At 41.6% G+C, this 17,362-nt stretch overlaps 1 protein-coding gene across 2 annotated transcripts; it reads right to left on the bottom strand.

Moving 5' to 3' along the window:
- Positions 1–5,812: 5,812 nt before the first annotated feature.
- LOC306912468 (uncharacterized protein) lies at positions 5,813–14,501 on the bottom strand. Of its 2 annotated transcripts, XM_079488717.1 has the most exons (3): positions 14,373–14,501; positions 9,923–10,678; positions 5,813–6,407 (listed from the first exon to the last, which is right to left on the bottom strand). In XM_079488717.1, the coding sequence occupies exons 1-3, from the start codon at positions 14,428–14,430 to the stop codon at positions 5,878–5,880; spliced, it is 1,344 nt and encodes a 447-aa protein (XP_079344843.1). In that variant the 5' UTR covers positions 14,431–14,501; the 3' UTR covers positions 5,813–5,877. The 2 variants fall into 2 exon arrangements, with proteins under 2 accessions (XP_079344843.1, XP_079344844.1); XM_079488718.1 differs by lacking the exon at positions 5,813–6,407 and having other exon boundaries at positions 9,700–10,678.
- Between the last annotated feature and the right edge of the window lie 2,861 nt (positions 14,502–17,362).

Below are 17,362 nucleotides of genomic sequence, written 5' to 3'. Positions count from 1 at the left end.
GCTTACCTATCTGCCGGGTCCATGTTTGAGACTTTGACCCAATTAGGCTGATTGACTGGAGGTAAAGCAGCTCAAGAGCAAAGGTGTTTATTATGAGGCAAACAAGTTAAAAAGGCTTAGGAAAAAAATTAAACAAAGACAGGCACAAGGTCAAATACGATTACTAAAGCTATCAAATGCTGTAATTGTAGTGGGGTATAATAAATTAACACTACACCTACCATCAGTTCCCAGGACTTCCAGCAAACTTGCATCACCAAACCAAGCTAATCGTCATACACGGAGTTGGCAGTGCCCAGATTTGAACCCATGACCTTTTGTTCCAAAAGTGGTAGCTCTACTTACTGTGCTATTCAGACACAATCTGTTGTTCTATTGTTAACAGGTCCAAAGTTCACATGTAGAACTTTGTGCTTTTTTTTGGCATGGCCATTTTCTCAAATGCGAAGGCCATTCCACACCCGCAAGCTTGACACAAATGAAACATGGTTGAAAATTAGAACAGCATTGGTGCCCCCATATTAAGCAAGGCAGTGTGCCATATAGCAGTAAGGTCTTAATTTCAAGGACCCCCATAACTCTGCAAAACAGACCTTTTGCCTTTGACATCTTTGAAGTATTGACATCTTTTTGGGTTAATTATTAATCGAGAATAGCTTTATCGTACTTAGCTTCCCCGTTGCTAGGCAACGCTTGCTTCCGCTGTGGTTGGTCAATGAAATGTTTCCCCTCTGTCCACTTTCATTACAAGTGGACTGTTTGTCTCCACCAGGCCGAAGGCATGGGGACTTGTTGTCTCCACCAGGCCGAAGGCATGGGGAGAGAGTATGTTTTGCACTCCGTCCGTGTGTGTGTGTGTCCGTGTGTCCGTGTCCTTCCGTCCGTCTGTTACCAGCTAATCTCCGGCACCGTTAACCCGGTCGATGCCAAACTTTGCACACACACTCCCTGGATGCCAACGATGAACCTCTGCCCCACATTTTCCAGAACGGCCTGTTATAGCGCCACCAGGAGGCCGCTTTGTGAAAAACAAGTTTTTGGACAGTACACCTACAGATTTTGTCCAAACATCACACAAATTGGTACACAGTCTCTCTAGAGCCATTCAACGAAACAGGTCTTTCAGATTTCTCAGACTCCATCCTGATTGGCTAAGATTGGCTTCCAAAGTTCGCAGGAGTGCTCAGTTTCAAACAAAATGCTGCAAATCATGAACACATCGTGTGATTTCTGTGAAATTGTGCGCGCACATTCCCACTAGGCCGAGGAAGAAATGCCACATGAACATTTTCAACTCAGCCTCATGGTGGCGCTATAACTGGCCGAAAGGTGTTTTTACCTCTAACTGCATGGATCTGTGGATAACTTTGTATGCCAACTCCCTAGAGGCCAAGGAAAAACCTTTGCCTGGAATTTTTCACATCTGCTCTTTATAGCGCCACCAGGAGGCCGAAATAGGTAAAACACATTTTCTAATATTACTCCTTCAGATTTTATCCAAATTTCACGCAAATCAGTACACATGTTCTCCATAGTCATGTGATCAAGACGGGTTTGTTTGATTTCTCATAATCCACCCTCATTGGCTACGATTGGCTTCTAAACTTTTCAGGAGTAGCCCGCTTTGTACCCGTTTTGTACAAATCGCCACAACTACTCAACGCAGCGTCCGATTGCGGTGAAACTGTACATGCATATTCCCACTAGGCTGAGGAAGAAATGCCACTTGACAGTTTTCGAATCAGCCTCATGGTGGCGCTACAACAGGCCAAGCCGCGTCACACACACACACACACACACACACACACACACACACACACACACACACACACACACACACACACACACACACACACACACACACACACACACACACACACACACACACACACACACGTTTATATATTACTCCTACACATTTTGCCAAACATCACACACACTGGTGGAGACCTGTGCCCGGAAGGGCACTTTTTCTAGTTTTCTCTGAATTGAAGCTCAGATTGAGATGCCTACAGGACGTCGATGTGAGGAGCTCAATAAATAAATATGTGTTTACCTCACGCTTGCGGTAATGCTTCTGATGAAAGCAAAAGTATACAGCTGTAGATGAAAGCTGACTGCTGAAATGCTAGTCTCACAACATAATTGGTGACCAAAATACACAACCCAACCTGTTGTTTTTTAGCTCTAGTGAAGAAATGAAGGAAAAATTATTTCAGCTCATATCTTTTCACTCTTATGTTCTTATTAGTCAATATTTAGCCTGTTTAAAGCACAGGTTTTACCATTGGTAATAATACCGTATCTTCAATAGTTGTTCCGTTGATAGGGGAAAAAAAATCTTCCCTTTGAGTTACATTGTGCCATAAAACAGTCACTCAAAGTCACTCTTTTAGCACAGAAACTAATAATGCACACAAAGCTGATTCTGCCAATGTATAACATGCCATTCATATATTTATTCTTTAACCCATTTAGGACGATTCCCATTCTAAACTCGCCTTCTAAATCTGAAAATGTTCAAATATTAATTCAAAAATTACAAAAACAAATTATGCTGCCAATATTATGTCGCAATTGTAATGTGTTGACTAATTGCATTAGGAAGAAGATATTCAATTCTTCAATAGTTCAGTTCTTCAACTTAACGAAAAGGAGATGGGGTCTCCAGGGAATGTGGTTTAGAGTGGCGCAAGGTATGGAAGTGTGTCCCGTTTAGAGGACAGGGAAATAATCCAGACTTTCCCAGTTGAGGGTATTTATTACAGCTGTGGTCTGAAACATACAATATAAATGCATATAAATGCATCTCACTAAATATATAAAACAATAATAATAACTAACAAAAATCATACAAAAATGCTGTAAATGTAAGCATAGTACACAAAGGAAAATAAGGACTGTAGAACTAGCAACAATAATCACACATTGATATAAATAAGGTAACAATAACATCACATACGGTAGATTCCCATTAATATGGAAAACAAACAGCATATACTCTATGAGGTACTATAGAACAAACAGTTTGCTGGTAATAAAAACAAACAAATTGAATAAACTACATACGGTTTAAACAAAGACACAACATCGAACAAACTGCAATGTCTACTCTGTACTCTTGAAAACATACCTTTGTGCATCTACACACAGCAAATAATAGAAGACCGTAGCGTAGCACACGCCACACAGCAGAATTGGAATGAGAGCAGGAGCTACAGCTGGTATTTATAGATTTACTCAAATAAGGAGCACCTGTGATCAGAGTGACTAGCAATGAAAATGAACCAATCAGAATCGGGAGGCAATAAACACATTATTAGTTAAGGGCAATGCACACAATTAGGTCAGGGCCGTGTGGACTTTCTAACAAGGTAGTTCACATTGTAAAAAACAAAAAGAAAATATATGCCGTGTCGGATTATCCGTTGTCAGAATTGGTTGGTTTCTGTTTGCTTGTTTGCTAAAAACAGTGACTTTCAGACCTTGTTTTACCATGCAATGTAACACAGCAGGCACATTATTTTGGTTTATACATTTTTAATCAACAGAGCAACTTTTGAAGTTATCATGCTAATATGTGGAGTTATATCATGGCAAGGTAACTACAAAGACAAGCCAATTGCCAAACTAGAACTGAATATATAAACTGCTTCACAAGAACAATGTTGGTGTGAGAGATTGGCCACATATTATGGACTATACACTTCACTAAATGTACAGTTCAACATTCAATTGTAGGTTTACTCTCATTTTCTTTTGCCTAGACTCCATGCACCTCACTGTATGTTTCCTCTGAGCAGCAGTAGAGGAACTACAGTCTGGTCCAAGAGGAACCAGAGCCACCACAGATTAAAGAGGAACAGATGGAGGAGCTTCTTCAAAGACCAGATGAAAACTTGGACGAACTAAACTGTCTTTTACAATATTGAACATTTTGGAAATTAGAGAGAAAACTAATAATTAATACAATGCAGCTTTAGGCTACATGAAACAATATTTTCCAATGGACATCAATGTTGCAGTAGAGAGACCTCTATGTAAATGCTGTTTGACTTAAAGGAGATGCAAGTTGTTTTGTTTGTTTAATAATATTGTTTTGTTAAAATAAGTGTTAAATAGCTATATTCTGATACTCATTTGTTCAGTAACAGGGTTCTCCCAGTCTCCTGCTCTTTAGTAAAACAAAACATAAATGTTCAGGTGCCAATAGAATCTGTGAAGGATCTAGGATAGACGAGTGACATTGATAGTGATGCAACACAAAGAATGAGCAGACAGAAGTGTAATTGGACACTGAAGTTTATCCGATTAGATTTTAGGAAAAGCAAAACAAAATACATTACTGTTCTGATCTATAAATTAAGAACCACATACAGTAAGTGAGTTCCTTACGACTACTACATATTTTCTGTTATTACTCATTAAACTATTACAATATAAAAATGTGTCTTTTTCTTGCATAGATTTAATAGAAGCTGTACAGAAAAAGTTAAACCTAGACGTATTGTAAAGTAAACGTGATTTAAAAATGAAATAAAATACGAATGAAACATTCAAAACTATACAAACCTTGCGCCGAACAGTCACGTGATTTAAAAAAAAAGATATTTAAATTTATCATGAAAAGAAAATGTCCATCATACACTCAACCTGAGTTGGCTCTGAACTTGGACCTCTTTTTTATAGTAGGATCATTGTCATGGTCATCCTAGCTTAGAATGAATGTTCATACATTTTTGTGATATCATGTGTCAGATCAGTTGTCTTGTTTGTCAGTTTCCTGTTCAATTGCCACATTGCATTTGCCACAAACTTAAACAAAATGTTTCCCCCAGTATGAGTCCTAGTGTCTTTTCAGGTGATCATTCCAAACATTCTGTAAAAAGGCTTTCACCCTCTATGAGTTGAGTCCTCATGATTTTTCAGAACACCTATGTGAGTACAGCCTTTGCCACACAGTGTACAAGTAAAGGGTTTTTCCCCTCTGTGAGTCATGTGTTGTTAAGCGCTCCAATTTGACTAAAGCCTTTGCCACAAACTTCACAACTAAAAGGCTTTTCACCAGTGAGTCCTTGTGTCTTTTCAGATTACCTTCGTTGCTACAGCCTTTCCCACACTTGTTTACAAGTAAAGGGCTTTTCCGTCATCATGTGTTAAAGCCCTCTTATTTGAATACAAGTAAATGGTGTTTCTCATGCATGACTCATTGTGTGTTGCGGTAGAAGGGTTTTTCCCGTGTGAGTCATCATGTGTTGTTTAAGCCCTCCCATTTGACTAAAGCCTTTGCCACAAATTTCACAATTAAAAGTGTGAGTCCTTGGGCTGTATTTTGCGTGTCTCAAGTACCAGGTCTTATTACTTAACTTAAGACCTGGAGGTGTGATCAATGCCATTTGGCTATTCTGAGTGGCCAAAGAGCATTGACCACGCCTCCAGGTCTTAAGTTAAGTAATAAGACCTGGTACTTAAGACACACAAAATACAGCCCCTTGTGTCTTCACAAGCTTTGTTGCTACAGCCTTTGCCATAATTGCTACAAGTAAAGGGCTTTTCCACTGTATGTGTCCACATGTGTTCTTAGTTCACCCATTTGACTGCAGCCTTTTTCACAATTAAACGGTTTCCCCCCTGTGTGAGTGATCATGTTTTGTTTTAACCAATTTAGGACTGAGAATTTAGCAACAAGAACCCGTTCTGAATGGACACAAGGTTTTTTCCCCCCTGTATGTGTCCTTATGTGTATTTTTAGTACAGCCTTTGCCACACATTGTACAAGTAAAATTCCCCCCTGTTCCCCTGTATTCCCTGTATGACTCCTTATGTAAGATTGTAGTGCATCCTCCCGGCCACAGCCTTTGCCACAAACTTTCCAAGTTAACGTTTCCCTGTATGAATCCTCATGTGTGATTTTAGATTACCCAATTGGCCGTAACCTTTCCCACAGACTTTACAACTAAAGGGCTTTTCCCCTGTGTGAATCTTTGAATGCATTTCCAGATGCCCCTTTCGATTAAACATTTTGCCACACACTGTACAAGCAAAATGTTTCTTCCCTGTGTGACTCCTCTTGGAGTGAGTTTGTTCTGATGATTTCAAGTCCTGGGACAGCTCGTTACTCGTCTCCTTACTGTCATCACTGTCATCAGTATCGGATTCAGAACAGGATGAAGAGGAGGAGTCCTCTACGTCAAGTTGTGTTTTCATGTTATCAGTTGAGGTGCTGGCTTGATACTCTGTCTCTCCATTTTCATCATCTTCACTCTTTACTGCAAGTAATGTCATCATTGACACCTGAGCCTCTCCTGGTCTTCGCGGTAACTCCTCCTGTTCCCCACTAACCTGTGGCATCTGTGGCTCCTTCTGGACCTGACAGATGGAAAGCTCTTCCTTACACACAGCAAGGTCTAGGAAAAATATGAAAAGCATTGAATGTTTTCTTTTTCTCTTTCCAAGTTGTTCTCCTTCACAATCTTAATTATTTTCAACACAGCAGCTTGACCAAATGATCTCTCAAGCCAGACTGTTGACTCACACAATCTTCAAATGCTTCCGTCATGCAGTATGTGCAAAAGAAGCACTGAAAATGATTAGGGAGTAACGCTTGCTCGAGATCTGGGAGGATGGTAATGATGAGCTGATGTGTTTTTTCTAAGGCTGTCAAAGTTAACGCGTTAATCGTGAGTTAACGCAAATGTCTTTTAACGGCGTTAATATTTTTAACGCGCGATTAACGCGGGTGAAGTTTGAACCTTTCTGCACTCCGTAGTTTGGGGCAGCTGCTGTGTGTTGTGTGTGCGAGCACGCGTGTGCATGCCCGCCACGCCGGTCGCATGCATGCAGCACTGCTTTAAACAACACAAGTTTATCTCCAGATTTTGAGGAAGCAATGTACTGGACTGACGTCGAAGCCACAAGTCAACAAACCCCCGTTTGCCACAAAATGGATATTAAAAACACTATTTCGAATCGCAAGTTCAGCTTCAAAGCCCTGCGATGTGGTTATCGACAGGACAAACGTAATCTACTGTTGATGAGTTGACTTGACTACGTCTAGTTTATCACTTGTCGGGTCAACTGCAGCACACAGCCACACACTGACACAGCCGCCTGCTCGCTTAGTAGCCACGCTGCGGCTGGTTAGTTTGTTGAGGAGACTGGATAACTCGAAACTTTCATCAGCAGTTGATTGATTGATTGATTGAAATATTTATTAACAGTTTGCAGAATTACAGTACAATTCAAGCACAACTCAATACAAAGACTGTTAACTGTGAGTGGACGACCCAATAAAGCATTACACTTGTTTACAAGAGGGTCCAGAGACATACAAATATACACTTCTATAGAGCCAAAGAGCAGAACGGGAATTCATCATAAAGGAGGTAAAAAGGGAAAAGAAACATATACAGTGAGGGGAAAAGGGGTGGGTGGGTGGGGGAGCGATTCAGATTTTACGGGGGCCAGTTTCAAATTGCAGCCGTCCGTAGGTGCCCTTTGAGAGCGTATTTGAAGGAGTCAAGGGATTCGCATGTCTTAATGACTGTTGGTAGGGCGTTCCACATTTTGGTGGCATAGGAGCGAAAATAATTTAGTCCCTTGTTTGTGCCGAATCTGGGTTGCACATGGTTTGTTGCACTCCCTCTGGTGTTGTGGGTGTGGACTTCGTTAACATTAAGGAAGTATTTGGACAGGTACATGGGTATCTTGGTGGTGTATCGAATCTTGTGGACCAGACCCATTGCAAGATGCTGTACTCTGTCTTCGACCCTAAGCCATTCCAGTCTGTCAAAATTGGCAGGGGTGAGGTGGGTTCGGGGGGGTGAGGCCAAGTAGGAGCCTGACAAGTTTGTTTTGGGAAGTCTGGAGCCTTGTTTTAAGGGCCTTTGAGGTGCTGTGGTACCAAGAGGTGCATGCATAGTCGAAGAAACCTTGTACGAGGGCTCCTGTTGTGTTTTTGTTGACCAGTGAGGAGATCCTGTAAAGGAATCTTGTTCTTTGGTTGACTTTTTTTATTACGTTGGTGGCCATTTTATCACCGGAAAGATTAGCCTCCAGGATGGAACCTAGGTAGGTAATTTCATCTTTACGTGTGATAATATTGTCACCCACTCTAACCAAGAAGCCATCTGCCTTGCTGAGATTACTATTGGATCCAAAGAGAATTGATTCAGTTTTTCCCAGGTGTGAAGATAGTTTGTTGTCAGCGAGCCAGGTGCAGATTCTACCGCGTTCAGAGCTGAGGGCCTTTTCAACCTGCAGTTTGTTCCTGTCCGAGACCAGCAGTGCTGAGTCATCTGCGAACAGGAACAAGTTGCAGTCACAAGCTGATGTCATGTCGTTTTGTATATATTATGAACAGTAAAGGCCCTAGTATGCTTCCTTGTGGAACGCCACAGCTCACTGGGAGGGGACAGTGTTCCGTTCACCTCCACCATCTGTTCTCTCCCCTCCAGGTAGGATTGCATCCAGCTCACTGATGTGCTATCAAAACCAATTGCTTTTAGCTTGTTAACCAGTATGGAGTGGTTCACGGTGTCAAAAGCCTTTTGGAGGTCCAGCATGACCATGCCGCAGTATTTGCCAGCATCCACCTCATGTTTGATGTGGTCGCTCAAATAGAGAAGGCATGTGTCAGTGGAGTGGGATGTTATGAAACCAGATTGGAACTCGTACATTAATTTATTTGTGGCAAGATACTTTTCAACCTGTTCATAGACTATTTTTTCCATCACTTTCGAGATGGAGCTTAGAATAGAAATAGGGCGGTAGTTGCCGGGGTCTTTCTTGTGCAGGGGGGTTACTTTGGCCAGTTTGAAATCTTGGGGGACCTGTCCCTGTTTGATGGAGAGGTTTACTATGTGGGTGATGATTGGAGCTATAGAGATGGCTGAGTCTCTGAGAAATTTGGACGGAATGTTGTCACGGCCAGTGGCCTTGTGGGGTTGGAGGGCACTCAGTTTTTTAAGTACCTCCTCAGTTGTTACCATTGCCATTTTAAAATCATCTTTACAAACACCTAGGTTTTTGTAGAAGGCAGTGATGTTCTACACCATTCTACACCAAAACGCCCAGAGTGGGAGGGCAGTTTGTTAATCAGCGTTGTTGCAATGTTTGTAAAGAAGATGTAGCCAGTAGAAGTAGTAGAAGTAGTTGGCTACATCAAGCTTGTCAGTGATGAGGGTGTCGTCCGATTTGATGTTGATGTTTGTAAACCTGGTTTTTAGTTTCTGACCGCAGCCTAGTTGGTTGTTTAGTAGCTTCCAGAGCTCCCGATGATTGTTTTTGTGACTCCCATGTGACTCCCATTGGAATTGCATTGTGGCAGCCATTAATCACAGACGGAACACAGAACATTAGTTTGATACATGTATGAGGCCTGAGGGGGTTAGTAATGGGGCGAGTCGGTGCTGTCAGAATAATGAGCCGGGCCCTGCAGCAGCTGCTGCTGGCTGTGGTGGCTAATGATTCAGCCTCGTTCGTTGTTTGTTTACAGTGGAAGTGGATTTATTTTTTTTAGAGAGAAATAAGCGACAAGCTCTATGAAAATTGAAAACAAGCCCAAAAGAAGCCAATCCACAGAACGACCAGTTTAAATCTAACATTCATCAAGCTATATTCTAAAAAAAAAAACGTGACATTCTTTGAATATTAAAACAAAACAAAAAAAACCATTTTAACACATAATCTGGTATAAATGCATATTAATGCGAGGGTCCTTGACATGAAAATAGTTGAGAACCACTGGTTTAAATAACAGTAGGAAACAAGTCAAAATCAAAATTAATCAAATGAATTATGCCGCTGCATGCCTGAGAGTCCCCCCTAGCCTCCCCTTAGTAGGCAAAGCCTGTTGCCTACTAGGGGAAACACTGAACATGAATCAAGCATCAACATGCTGCTCAATGTACATGTCACCAACCTGGATCGGCCAGTGGCAGCTGTCTCCGCTGCAGCATCAGCTTCTCCCTCTTCACGTTCAACATCTCCTGTTGGAGGTCGTTCGCCCTCTGAAGGTGGGCCTCCATCTTCCGCAGCACCCCAAGCTTTTCCCTCTCAGAGGCCACCAGGGCCTCGCTGCAGGTGCAGCGCACCAGTGATGGCCGTCTGACGCCTGCCCGCATGACGATGGTCCGGCCTGCTGCCGCGGGTTGGCGCCTGGGGCGTGGCGGCGGTGGGGTGCTGTCTGGACCCGGCATGCTGCTGTTGCTGGGGGCCGGGGAGGTGTCCCGCGCTGCTTTGGCCCCGCTCGCGGATGGTTGTTCATCATCCTGCTCTGCCTCCTGGTCGTCCATCTCCCCAAACGCATCTATACCGCCATCAACCCACCCGACTTCTGTTTTGCCGATGATGGCGATGACCCTCTCCTCGTCGGCGGTGAGTTCACCACCAGCGGCCCGGCCATCTCTCGCCTTCTTTTTTGCGTGGCTGGATAAATCCTGCCACTTCTTTCTTACCCCCTTCCAGGGCCGCAGGCCACAGGGACTGGAGGGGGCCATGGATTTGGCTATATCCTGCCATAGGCAACGCTTGGTGTAGGTGTCGTCCTTGCCTTTGCTGCCGCCAAATAATTTGGCCCGGTGCTGTAGGACCTCCTCCAGCAGGACGGCAACTTCTTGTTGCGTGAACGCTGCTGTCCGTGCCTTCTTGGTGTGACCCAGGCTTGGACTGTTCCAGTCTGGATTTAAAATAGTTCATGGAATAAAAATGATTAAGTTAATTTCAGTTCATTCCTGAAGCGTTACAAATGATTAAAAAGTGCCTTTTAAAATAACATTAATTTAAGTCATGTGAAATCCTACTATAAATGCGCCACGTCTCTGTGTGTCTGTCTTTCTGTCTGCGTGTGTGTACGGTAGAGCCCTGCACAGGCCCAAAATATGGGCCCTGGCCCAGCCCGGGCCCGCGGAGTTAAGGCCCGGCCCAGGCCCGTTGTGGTACCGCCGTTTTAAAGCCCGGCCCGAAGCCCGACACTTTTTTCTAGTGAGTCGCTGGCCGTGCATTCACAGTGCGCGCAGCACAGCAAGCAACAGCTGAACTGTCAATCAGCAGCGCTCTGCATGCTCTCGCGCTGCATGATAAAAAAATACTTATAACTGAAGAACACTTACATTTTCTGCACTGTAGGCTACTCCCTGCACTATTTAAATTGTGACTGCTTGTTGATCAGAACGGCATTATAGCCGATCTACAAGCTCACAACGCGTCGCCGTCTCAGGGTGTGTGTGTGTGTGTGTGTGTGTACGCAGCTGCAGTCAGTGCAGTGCATAACTAATTAGAAGGATTAATTAGAGGATGAGTGCACAGCACCGTAGCACGGACACTCTAACAGACGGAGAAGGGAGTATAAATGTTTTATGTCCGAAGAGAATTCAACGCGTTTGTTAAAAGTCTTTACCAGATTTTTGTGTGCTAACTGTGAATCTAACGGCACGTGGGCCCGGCCCTGGGCCCGTTGGTCAGGGACAGAGGCGCTTTCTTTAACTGATGATTTCCTTTCTTTCATAGAAGTGTATACCTTGATGTAAGTTATGTAACCAAGTCTTGGTCCTTTGTCTGGATTTATCCTGGTAGCACTTTCGTTTGAAATGTACCTAATAGGGATGTGCCGATGAGACATTTTGGCCGATATCGATATCCGATATAATGAATTGCTGTTATGGCCGATAACATAATACCGATGTCGATATGATCTCATTCTGTATTAAAAAATTATAATAATTGTGTCCATTCTGAAAAATACATGTAACAGGGTATCTGCACTGCAGCAAGTCAGATTTAACTTAAATACCTTTATATTGTGAGCTTGTAGATCTGTTCAAGCTGTTACTTTGGGCTTGTTTATATGTAAAGACAGACCGATTAATCGGATTGATTCATTAATCGGTCTGATTGATTAATCTAACCGATGCCGATTAATCTAAAAACAACTAAATCGTCCGATACCGATGTGTTTGCCGATTAATCTCCCATCGCTAGTACCTAATTCTACAAACTGTGAATAAAAATTTCAATCAATCAATCATCGATCAATTATATGCCGAGATATAATATGCTACATACATTTTCATTGTTATATCATATTTGAGGGATGATAACACACAGTCAGCTACTATTATGACATTGCATACAAATTCATGAATGCAGACATTGCAGTATTGATACTTATAATTAGTAAAACATGTGAGTACTCCACTTGAAACATTCCTAAATCACAAAAAACATCTTATTCTCATCCTGATTAGATAAAGAACAAGCTACAACTTGATTTGAATCCCAAAAAGACAACCTCTGAGTTTAATAGATATATGCATCTCTATGGGCAGCAGACGGTTAGCTGAGTGGTTAGGGACCGTCTACAAAGTGCATCACCGAATAGCCGACTTTACGTTTTGGCCTATAACTCTTGAACCGTAGGTCGTAGAATAAAAAAATCGGTAACACTTGCTGACTATACAAATAATGATTAACTAACCTTTAAAGGGATAGTTCACCATTTTTTAACTTAAGTTGTATGAAATACTTGCCATTAACCCATTTAGACCGTAGGACGTGTGGAGCCGTCCTAGCTAATCCAACCGCTGGATTGCGAGGACGTGTACACACGTCCTAGCGCATTTTCATTGATTATCAAAAATTCACCAAAATTAAATAAATTGATATTTTACCAGGGGAAGCCTCCTAGTGGTGATGGGGATGTAATCACGAGATGTGACCATATATGGAGGTGTGAACCGACGGACGGACAGAAAGGTTTTGCAGGTTTTCACAGTACGGTCGCAGTTACACTAATTACACCATTACACTTATTACACTATTACACTAATTACACTATAACACTATTATACTATTACACTAATTACACTATTACCCTAATTACACTAAAGGTGACTCCAGACAGAGGAAACTTGTCCAGACCAGTCAAAGACTACTTAAAACTATCATATTGCAACAGACTAGCATTTTTTATCTGCACAAAGACAGTCTGCCGAGTCTGCCGACGAAAGATTATTTTCCACCCCTACCCGCCTTTGAGCACTCATCGTGGGCATAGATTTGGCTGATAAAAGTAGATCTATAAATTAAACCATGAAAGCCGAAACATGTTTAAATGCTTAACTAATGCTTAACTAATTACTTAAGGGTGCTCCCCCCCCCTCCCCCCCCCCCCACCCCCTTTTCCCTCACTGGATATGTTTCTTTTCCCTTTTTACCTCCCTTATGATGAATCCTGTTCTGTTCTTTGACTATATAGAAGTGTTTATTTGTACGTCTCTAAATGTTTTGATGAATTGAACAAGGTGGAGCTGGTGGACCCTCTTGTAAACAAGTGTAATGCTTAATTGGGTCGTCCACTCACAGTTAACAGTCTTTGTATTGAGTTTGTGCTTGAAATGTACTGTAATTCTGCAAACTGTTAATAAATATTTCAATCAATCAATCAATCAATAAGGGTTAGTTAATCATTATTTCCGTATAGTCAGCAAGTGTTAGACATTTTTTATTCTGACCTACGGTTTAAGAGTTATAGGCCAAAGAAAGTCGGCTATTATAGCGCCACCATGAGGCCAACTTGTGTAATTATTTTTTGTTGTGTAGGCCTCTGGACTGTAGGCCATACGAATTCCGAGAGAAAGTACCTGAAATGGAGTTTTAGATTTTCCTATTCAAGTCAATGGGGAAAATGTATTCACTAATAAATGTATATAAATTAAACGTTTTATTTCACAAATGAATGCTGTATGTAGTACAATCATAAGTACACCATTGATGTGTGATGTAAATATCGCGGTAATACACTGCATATAAATAAAGTTATTGAATATTTTCACTTTCGGAAGTTTCGGTGATGCACTTTGTAGACGGTCCCTAACCGCTCAGCTGCACGATGCATTTAATCTATTAAACTCGGAGGTTGGCTTTTGGGGATTCAAATCAAGTTGTAGTTTATTCTTTATCTAATCAGGATAAGAATGAAATGTTTTTTGTGATTTAGGAATGTTACGTTCCTGAGCTATTGAGCCCGGAAGAGCGAATCTGTGAATCTCTTTCCATCTTCACTCAAGCGTAGCGTAGCCTATATGATATACTCTCGTCGTGTTGGGGATTCAAATCAAGTTGTAGTTTGTTCTTTATCTAATCGGGATAAGAATGAGATGTTTTTTGTGATTTAGGAATGTTTCGTTCCTGAGCTATTGAGTCCGGAAAAGCGAATCTCTTGCGAATCTGAATCTCTTTCCATCTTTACTCAAGCGTAGCATATGATTTAGACTCTCGTAGATGTATTTACTATTTATCGATTCTGACATTTTCTTAGGCCATCTCTGCTGCACAATAATCTTATATCTAACCATCTTCTCTAGGTAACTTACTTGTCACAGCAGCATCATGTGCAGATCGGTGTTCATCTCGTAAAGGCCTACGAGACATTTTTTTCCTTTAATGCTCTTTGTTCCACACCACGCTGAAGAAGCTGTTTCAAGCCGAATCGCCTATAACGCTATTGTAGTAAACACACACCAGTGTCAACGTCAAGGGAGCCAGGATAGGGGAGCAAGGATAAGACTTCCGGTGGCCGAGCTCTTCAGAATAAAAGTGTCCACTAAAGTAAACAAAAACGATTAATTTTTAATAATTAACGGCTCTTTGGGGTTGTGACATACGCACAAGTTCGGAGAGATGTCCTCTACACACCACACTATCCGGCGAACACATGTGTGTCTCACAACAGCTGCCCCGAAAAGCCTTTTGTTCAGCGTCCACTATAGTGTGGAAACGTAATTTTCACTCACTGGAAGGCCTGCCACCTTTTCTGTTAAAGTTAAAATCTCTCTTTTTATGATTTAGACAATATTTCTAAATTCTTCAAATTACATAGATAAGAATGTAATCAAATACAAATAAAAACCTAGGCCTATATTTAAATCAAATCAATCATCAAATCATGACATGTAGTCCTACAACATGAACACAGTATAAATATTTTAGTAGATTTGTATTTTTGTTAAATAGGTTAGATTGTTCTATAAACCCCACACCCCACAGTACGTAGGCTACAGTAGGCTATGTGCTAACTGCTAAGTGCCAAATCAGTAAAAACCTGTTAGGACACATATATAAGTACTCTAGTACTCATTAATACAAATAATAAAAAATACAAAATAAAATTAACCTCTCTTATTCTGAGGGCCTCATCCTTGCTATCTCACAACACGGACGTAAACAGGAAGTCTAATCCTTGTTTACTTTACGGAGCTCTATGAGCAAACCGCGATAGAATCAGTCCTCAAATATTTGGAATCACCACTAGATGGCGTAGCGGTAGTGCTGCCGGCATCACTCCAATATGGCGGTAACAGGCAACGCTTTGTGAGAGGCTGTAAGGGCTCCAAATTGTTGTAAAAGGAATGGGACAGCACTTTGAAGATGAGTCCGCCATTCATGACACTATTCATGACACTAAACTGTCCTTATTCACAGCCAGTGCTTTAAACATGTAACCAAAAAGGTGTAGGCTGAAGCCGAGGCTTTATGCCTACCCTATTTGAAGAGTAACTTTACAAAACTACATAGAGCTTAGTTCAACAAAAATAAAATCAATATGCATCAGCAGATTTTAGCATGAGATAACCCAGAATACAGAAAGTGTTCATGTCCATCTGCTTGGCCTATTAATATGATGGCCTATTTTAGTATTTAAGCTGATCTTTTTATTATTAGTTTTGTAAATACACTTTCCTGTGTGATAGGGGTTGTAATGTTGATTATAAATTGCATTTCCATATTCTTTTACTTTGCTCATTAGTAATTTCTCATCATGTTTCCCTTATTATTATTATTATTATTATTATTATTCAATATACAGTATCCTAGTATCCTTCCATTTCGTCTCCTTTTGAGAACAGTGAGAATGCACTATTGTTTGTTGACATTCTAACCGCGATTCATAACTAATTTGCATATTTAAATGATTGACTTTTGGAGGCTTCCTCTCATTCCCCTGGTAACACTATGAACTGTGGGTAATTCTTTTGCCAAAGTCAGCCAAAGTCACCCTTACATTCTGAATGTTACTAATTTCTGCTTTGATCCATTCATAAATATGATAAATGGGTAAATAAATATAAAGTAGAATAGGATTAAAACAAGTTCTTGTTTTGTACAGCATGACCTTTTAATGTTTTTTAAAGCAACCGGAACTTACGTCATCACTGGAGGCACTGTGGGTCTGGGCACACCTAAGATTCCATGCGCGGACAAAAGAAGCTGCTTTTGCGTCATTTCCGGGTTTTTAGACGGCTGGTGGATGGAAATGAAGCTCCACCCACGCGGCAGATTGCCGCGTCGGCCAGAATCCGGAAGACTGCTGGAAGACTGCTGGGCGAGGCATGGGGATCAACATAATGGAATGAATTCTGTACTGGCCATATATGGAGCGTGTCTTGAGTGTACAGGGTTTGATTAGGTCAGATCAACATATGGAATGTCAGAACAGGTCAGCTCCATATATGGAGATCTATGGGTGGCAGCGGGGGCAGTGTCTTGAGTGTACAGGGTTTGATTAGGTCAGATCAACATATGGAATGTCAGAACAGGTCAGCTCCATATATGGAGATCTATGGGTGGCAGCGGGGGCAGTGTCTTGAGTGTACAGGGTTTGATGAGGGCCCAGGTAGGGCAGGGCCTTAATTTTCGTGCCTGGGCGCAAAACAGTAAACAAATAAAGCAACCTAACCTTGCTTTTAAACCTCTAACTATACCTAACCCAAGACCAAATCAAAATAGCAATAACTATAATCTAATCTAACTGTGGTTGTGGTTGGAATCAAGGTGAGTCAAACTGCTTGCTACCAGTCTTCACCAGGCACATGCAGAACAACTGATGATGATAAAGATGAAGTGAAGTGACCCTCTTAAAGGGTCACTTCACCCCTTTTGCAACCAGATCTTATTTTAATGATGTTTGGGAGACAAGAAACACTTTCCTGGGGTTTTTATGTGGGTAATATGTGTTTTTAGATATTTCAGTATTTCAAAGTGTCCGTGGGCTCCCTGATGTCATGGACACTGGGCTCACTTATTTCCTGGACTACATGTTGTGTCAGTAAGACAGCCCTCCCCCTATCCACAAGGAGGAGCAGTGGACCAAAGCATTATGGGAATTGTAGTCCAGGAAGGAAGTGAGCCCAATGTCCATGACATCATGGAGCCCATGGACACTTTGAAATACTAAAATATCTAAAAACACATATTACCCACGTAAAAACCCCAGGAAAGTGTTTCTTGTCTCCAAAACATAATAAAATAAGATTTGGTTGCAAAAGGGGTGAAGTGGCCCTTTAATATGCATTAGCGAAGACCA

This window comes from Electrona antarctica (assembly GCF_951216825.1).
Source record: "Electrona antarctica genome assembly, chromosome: 19".
NCBI classification, from domain to species: Eukaryota; Metazoa; Chordata; class Actinopteri; order Myctophiformes; family Myctophidae; genus Electrona; species Electrona antarctica.
This window is presented reverse-complemented; position numbering and strand designations above follow the sequence as displayed.

Coding starts and splice junctions, on each gene's coding strand:
- LOC306912468 (XM_079488717.1), bottom strand. CDS start 14,430: ATGTCTCGTAGGCCTTTACGAGATGAACACCGATCTGCACATGATGCT. Junction 10,679..14,372: donor ACATGATGCTGCTGTGACAA/GTAAGTTACCTA, acceptor TTTTAAATCCAG/ACTGGAACAGTCCAAGCCTG. Junction 6,408..9,922: donor GCTGCCACTGGCCGATCCAG/GTTGGTGACATG, acceptor TATTTTTCCTAG/ACCTTGCTGTGTGTAAGGAA.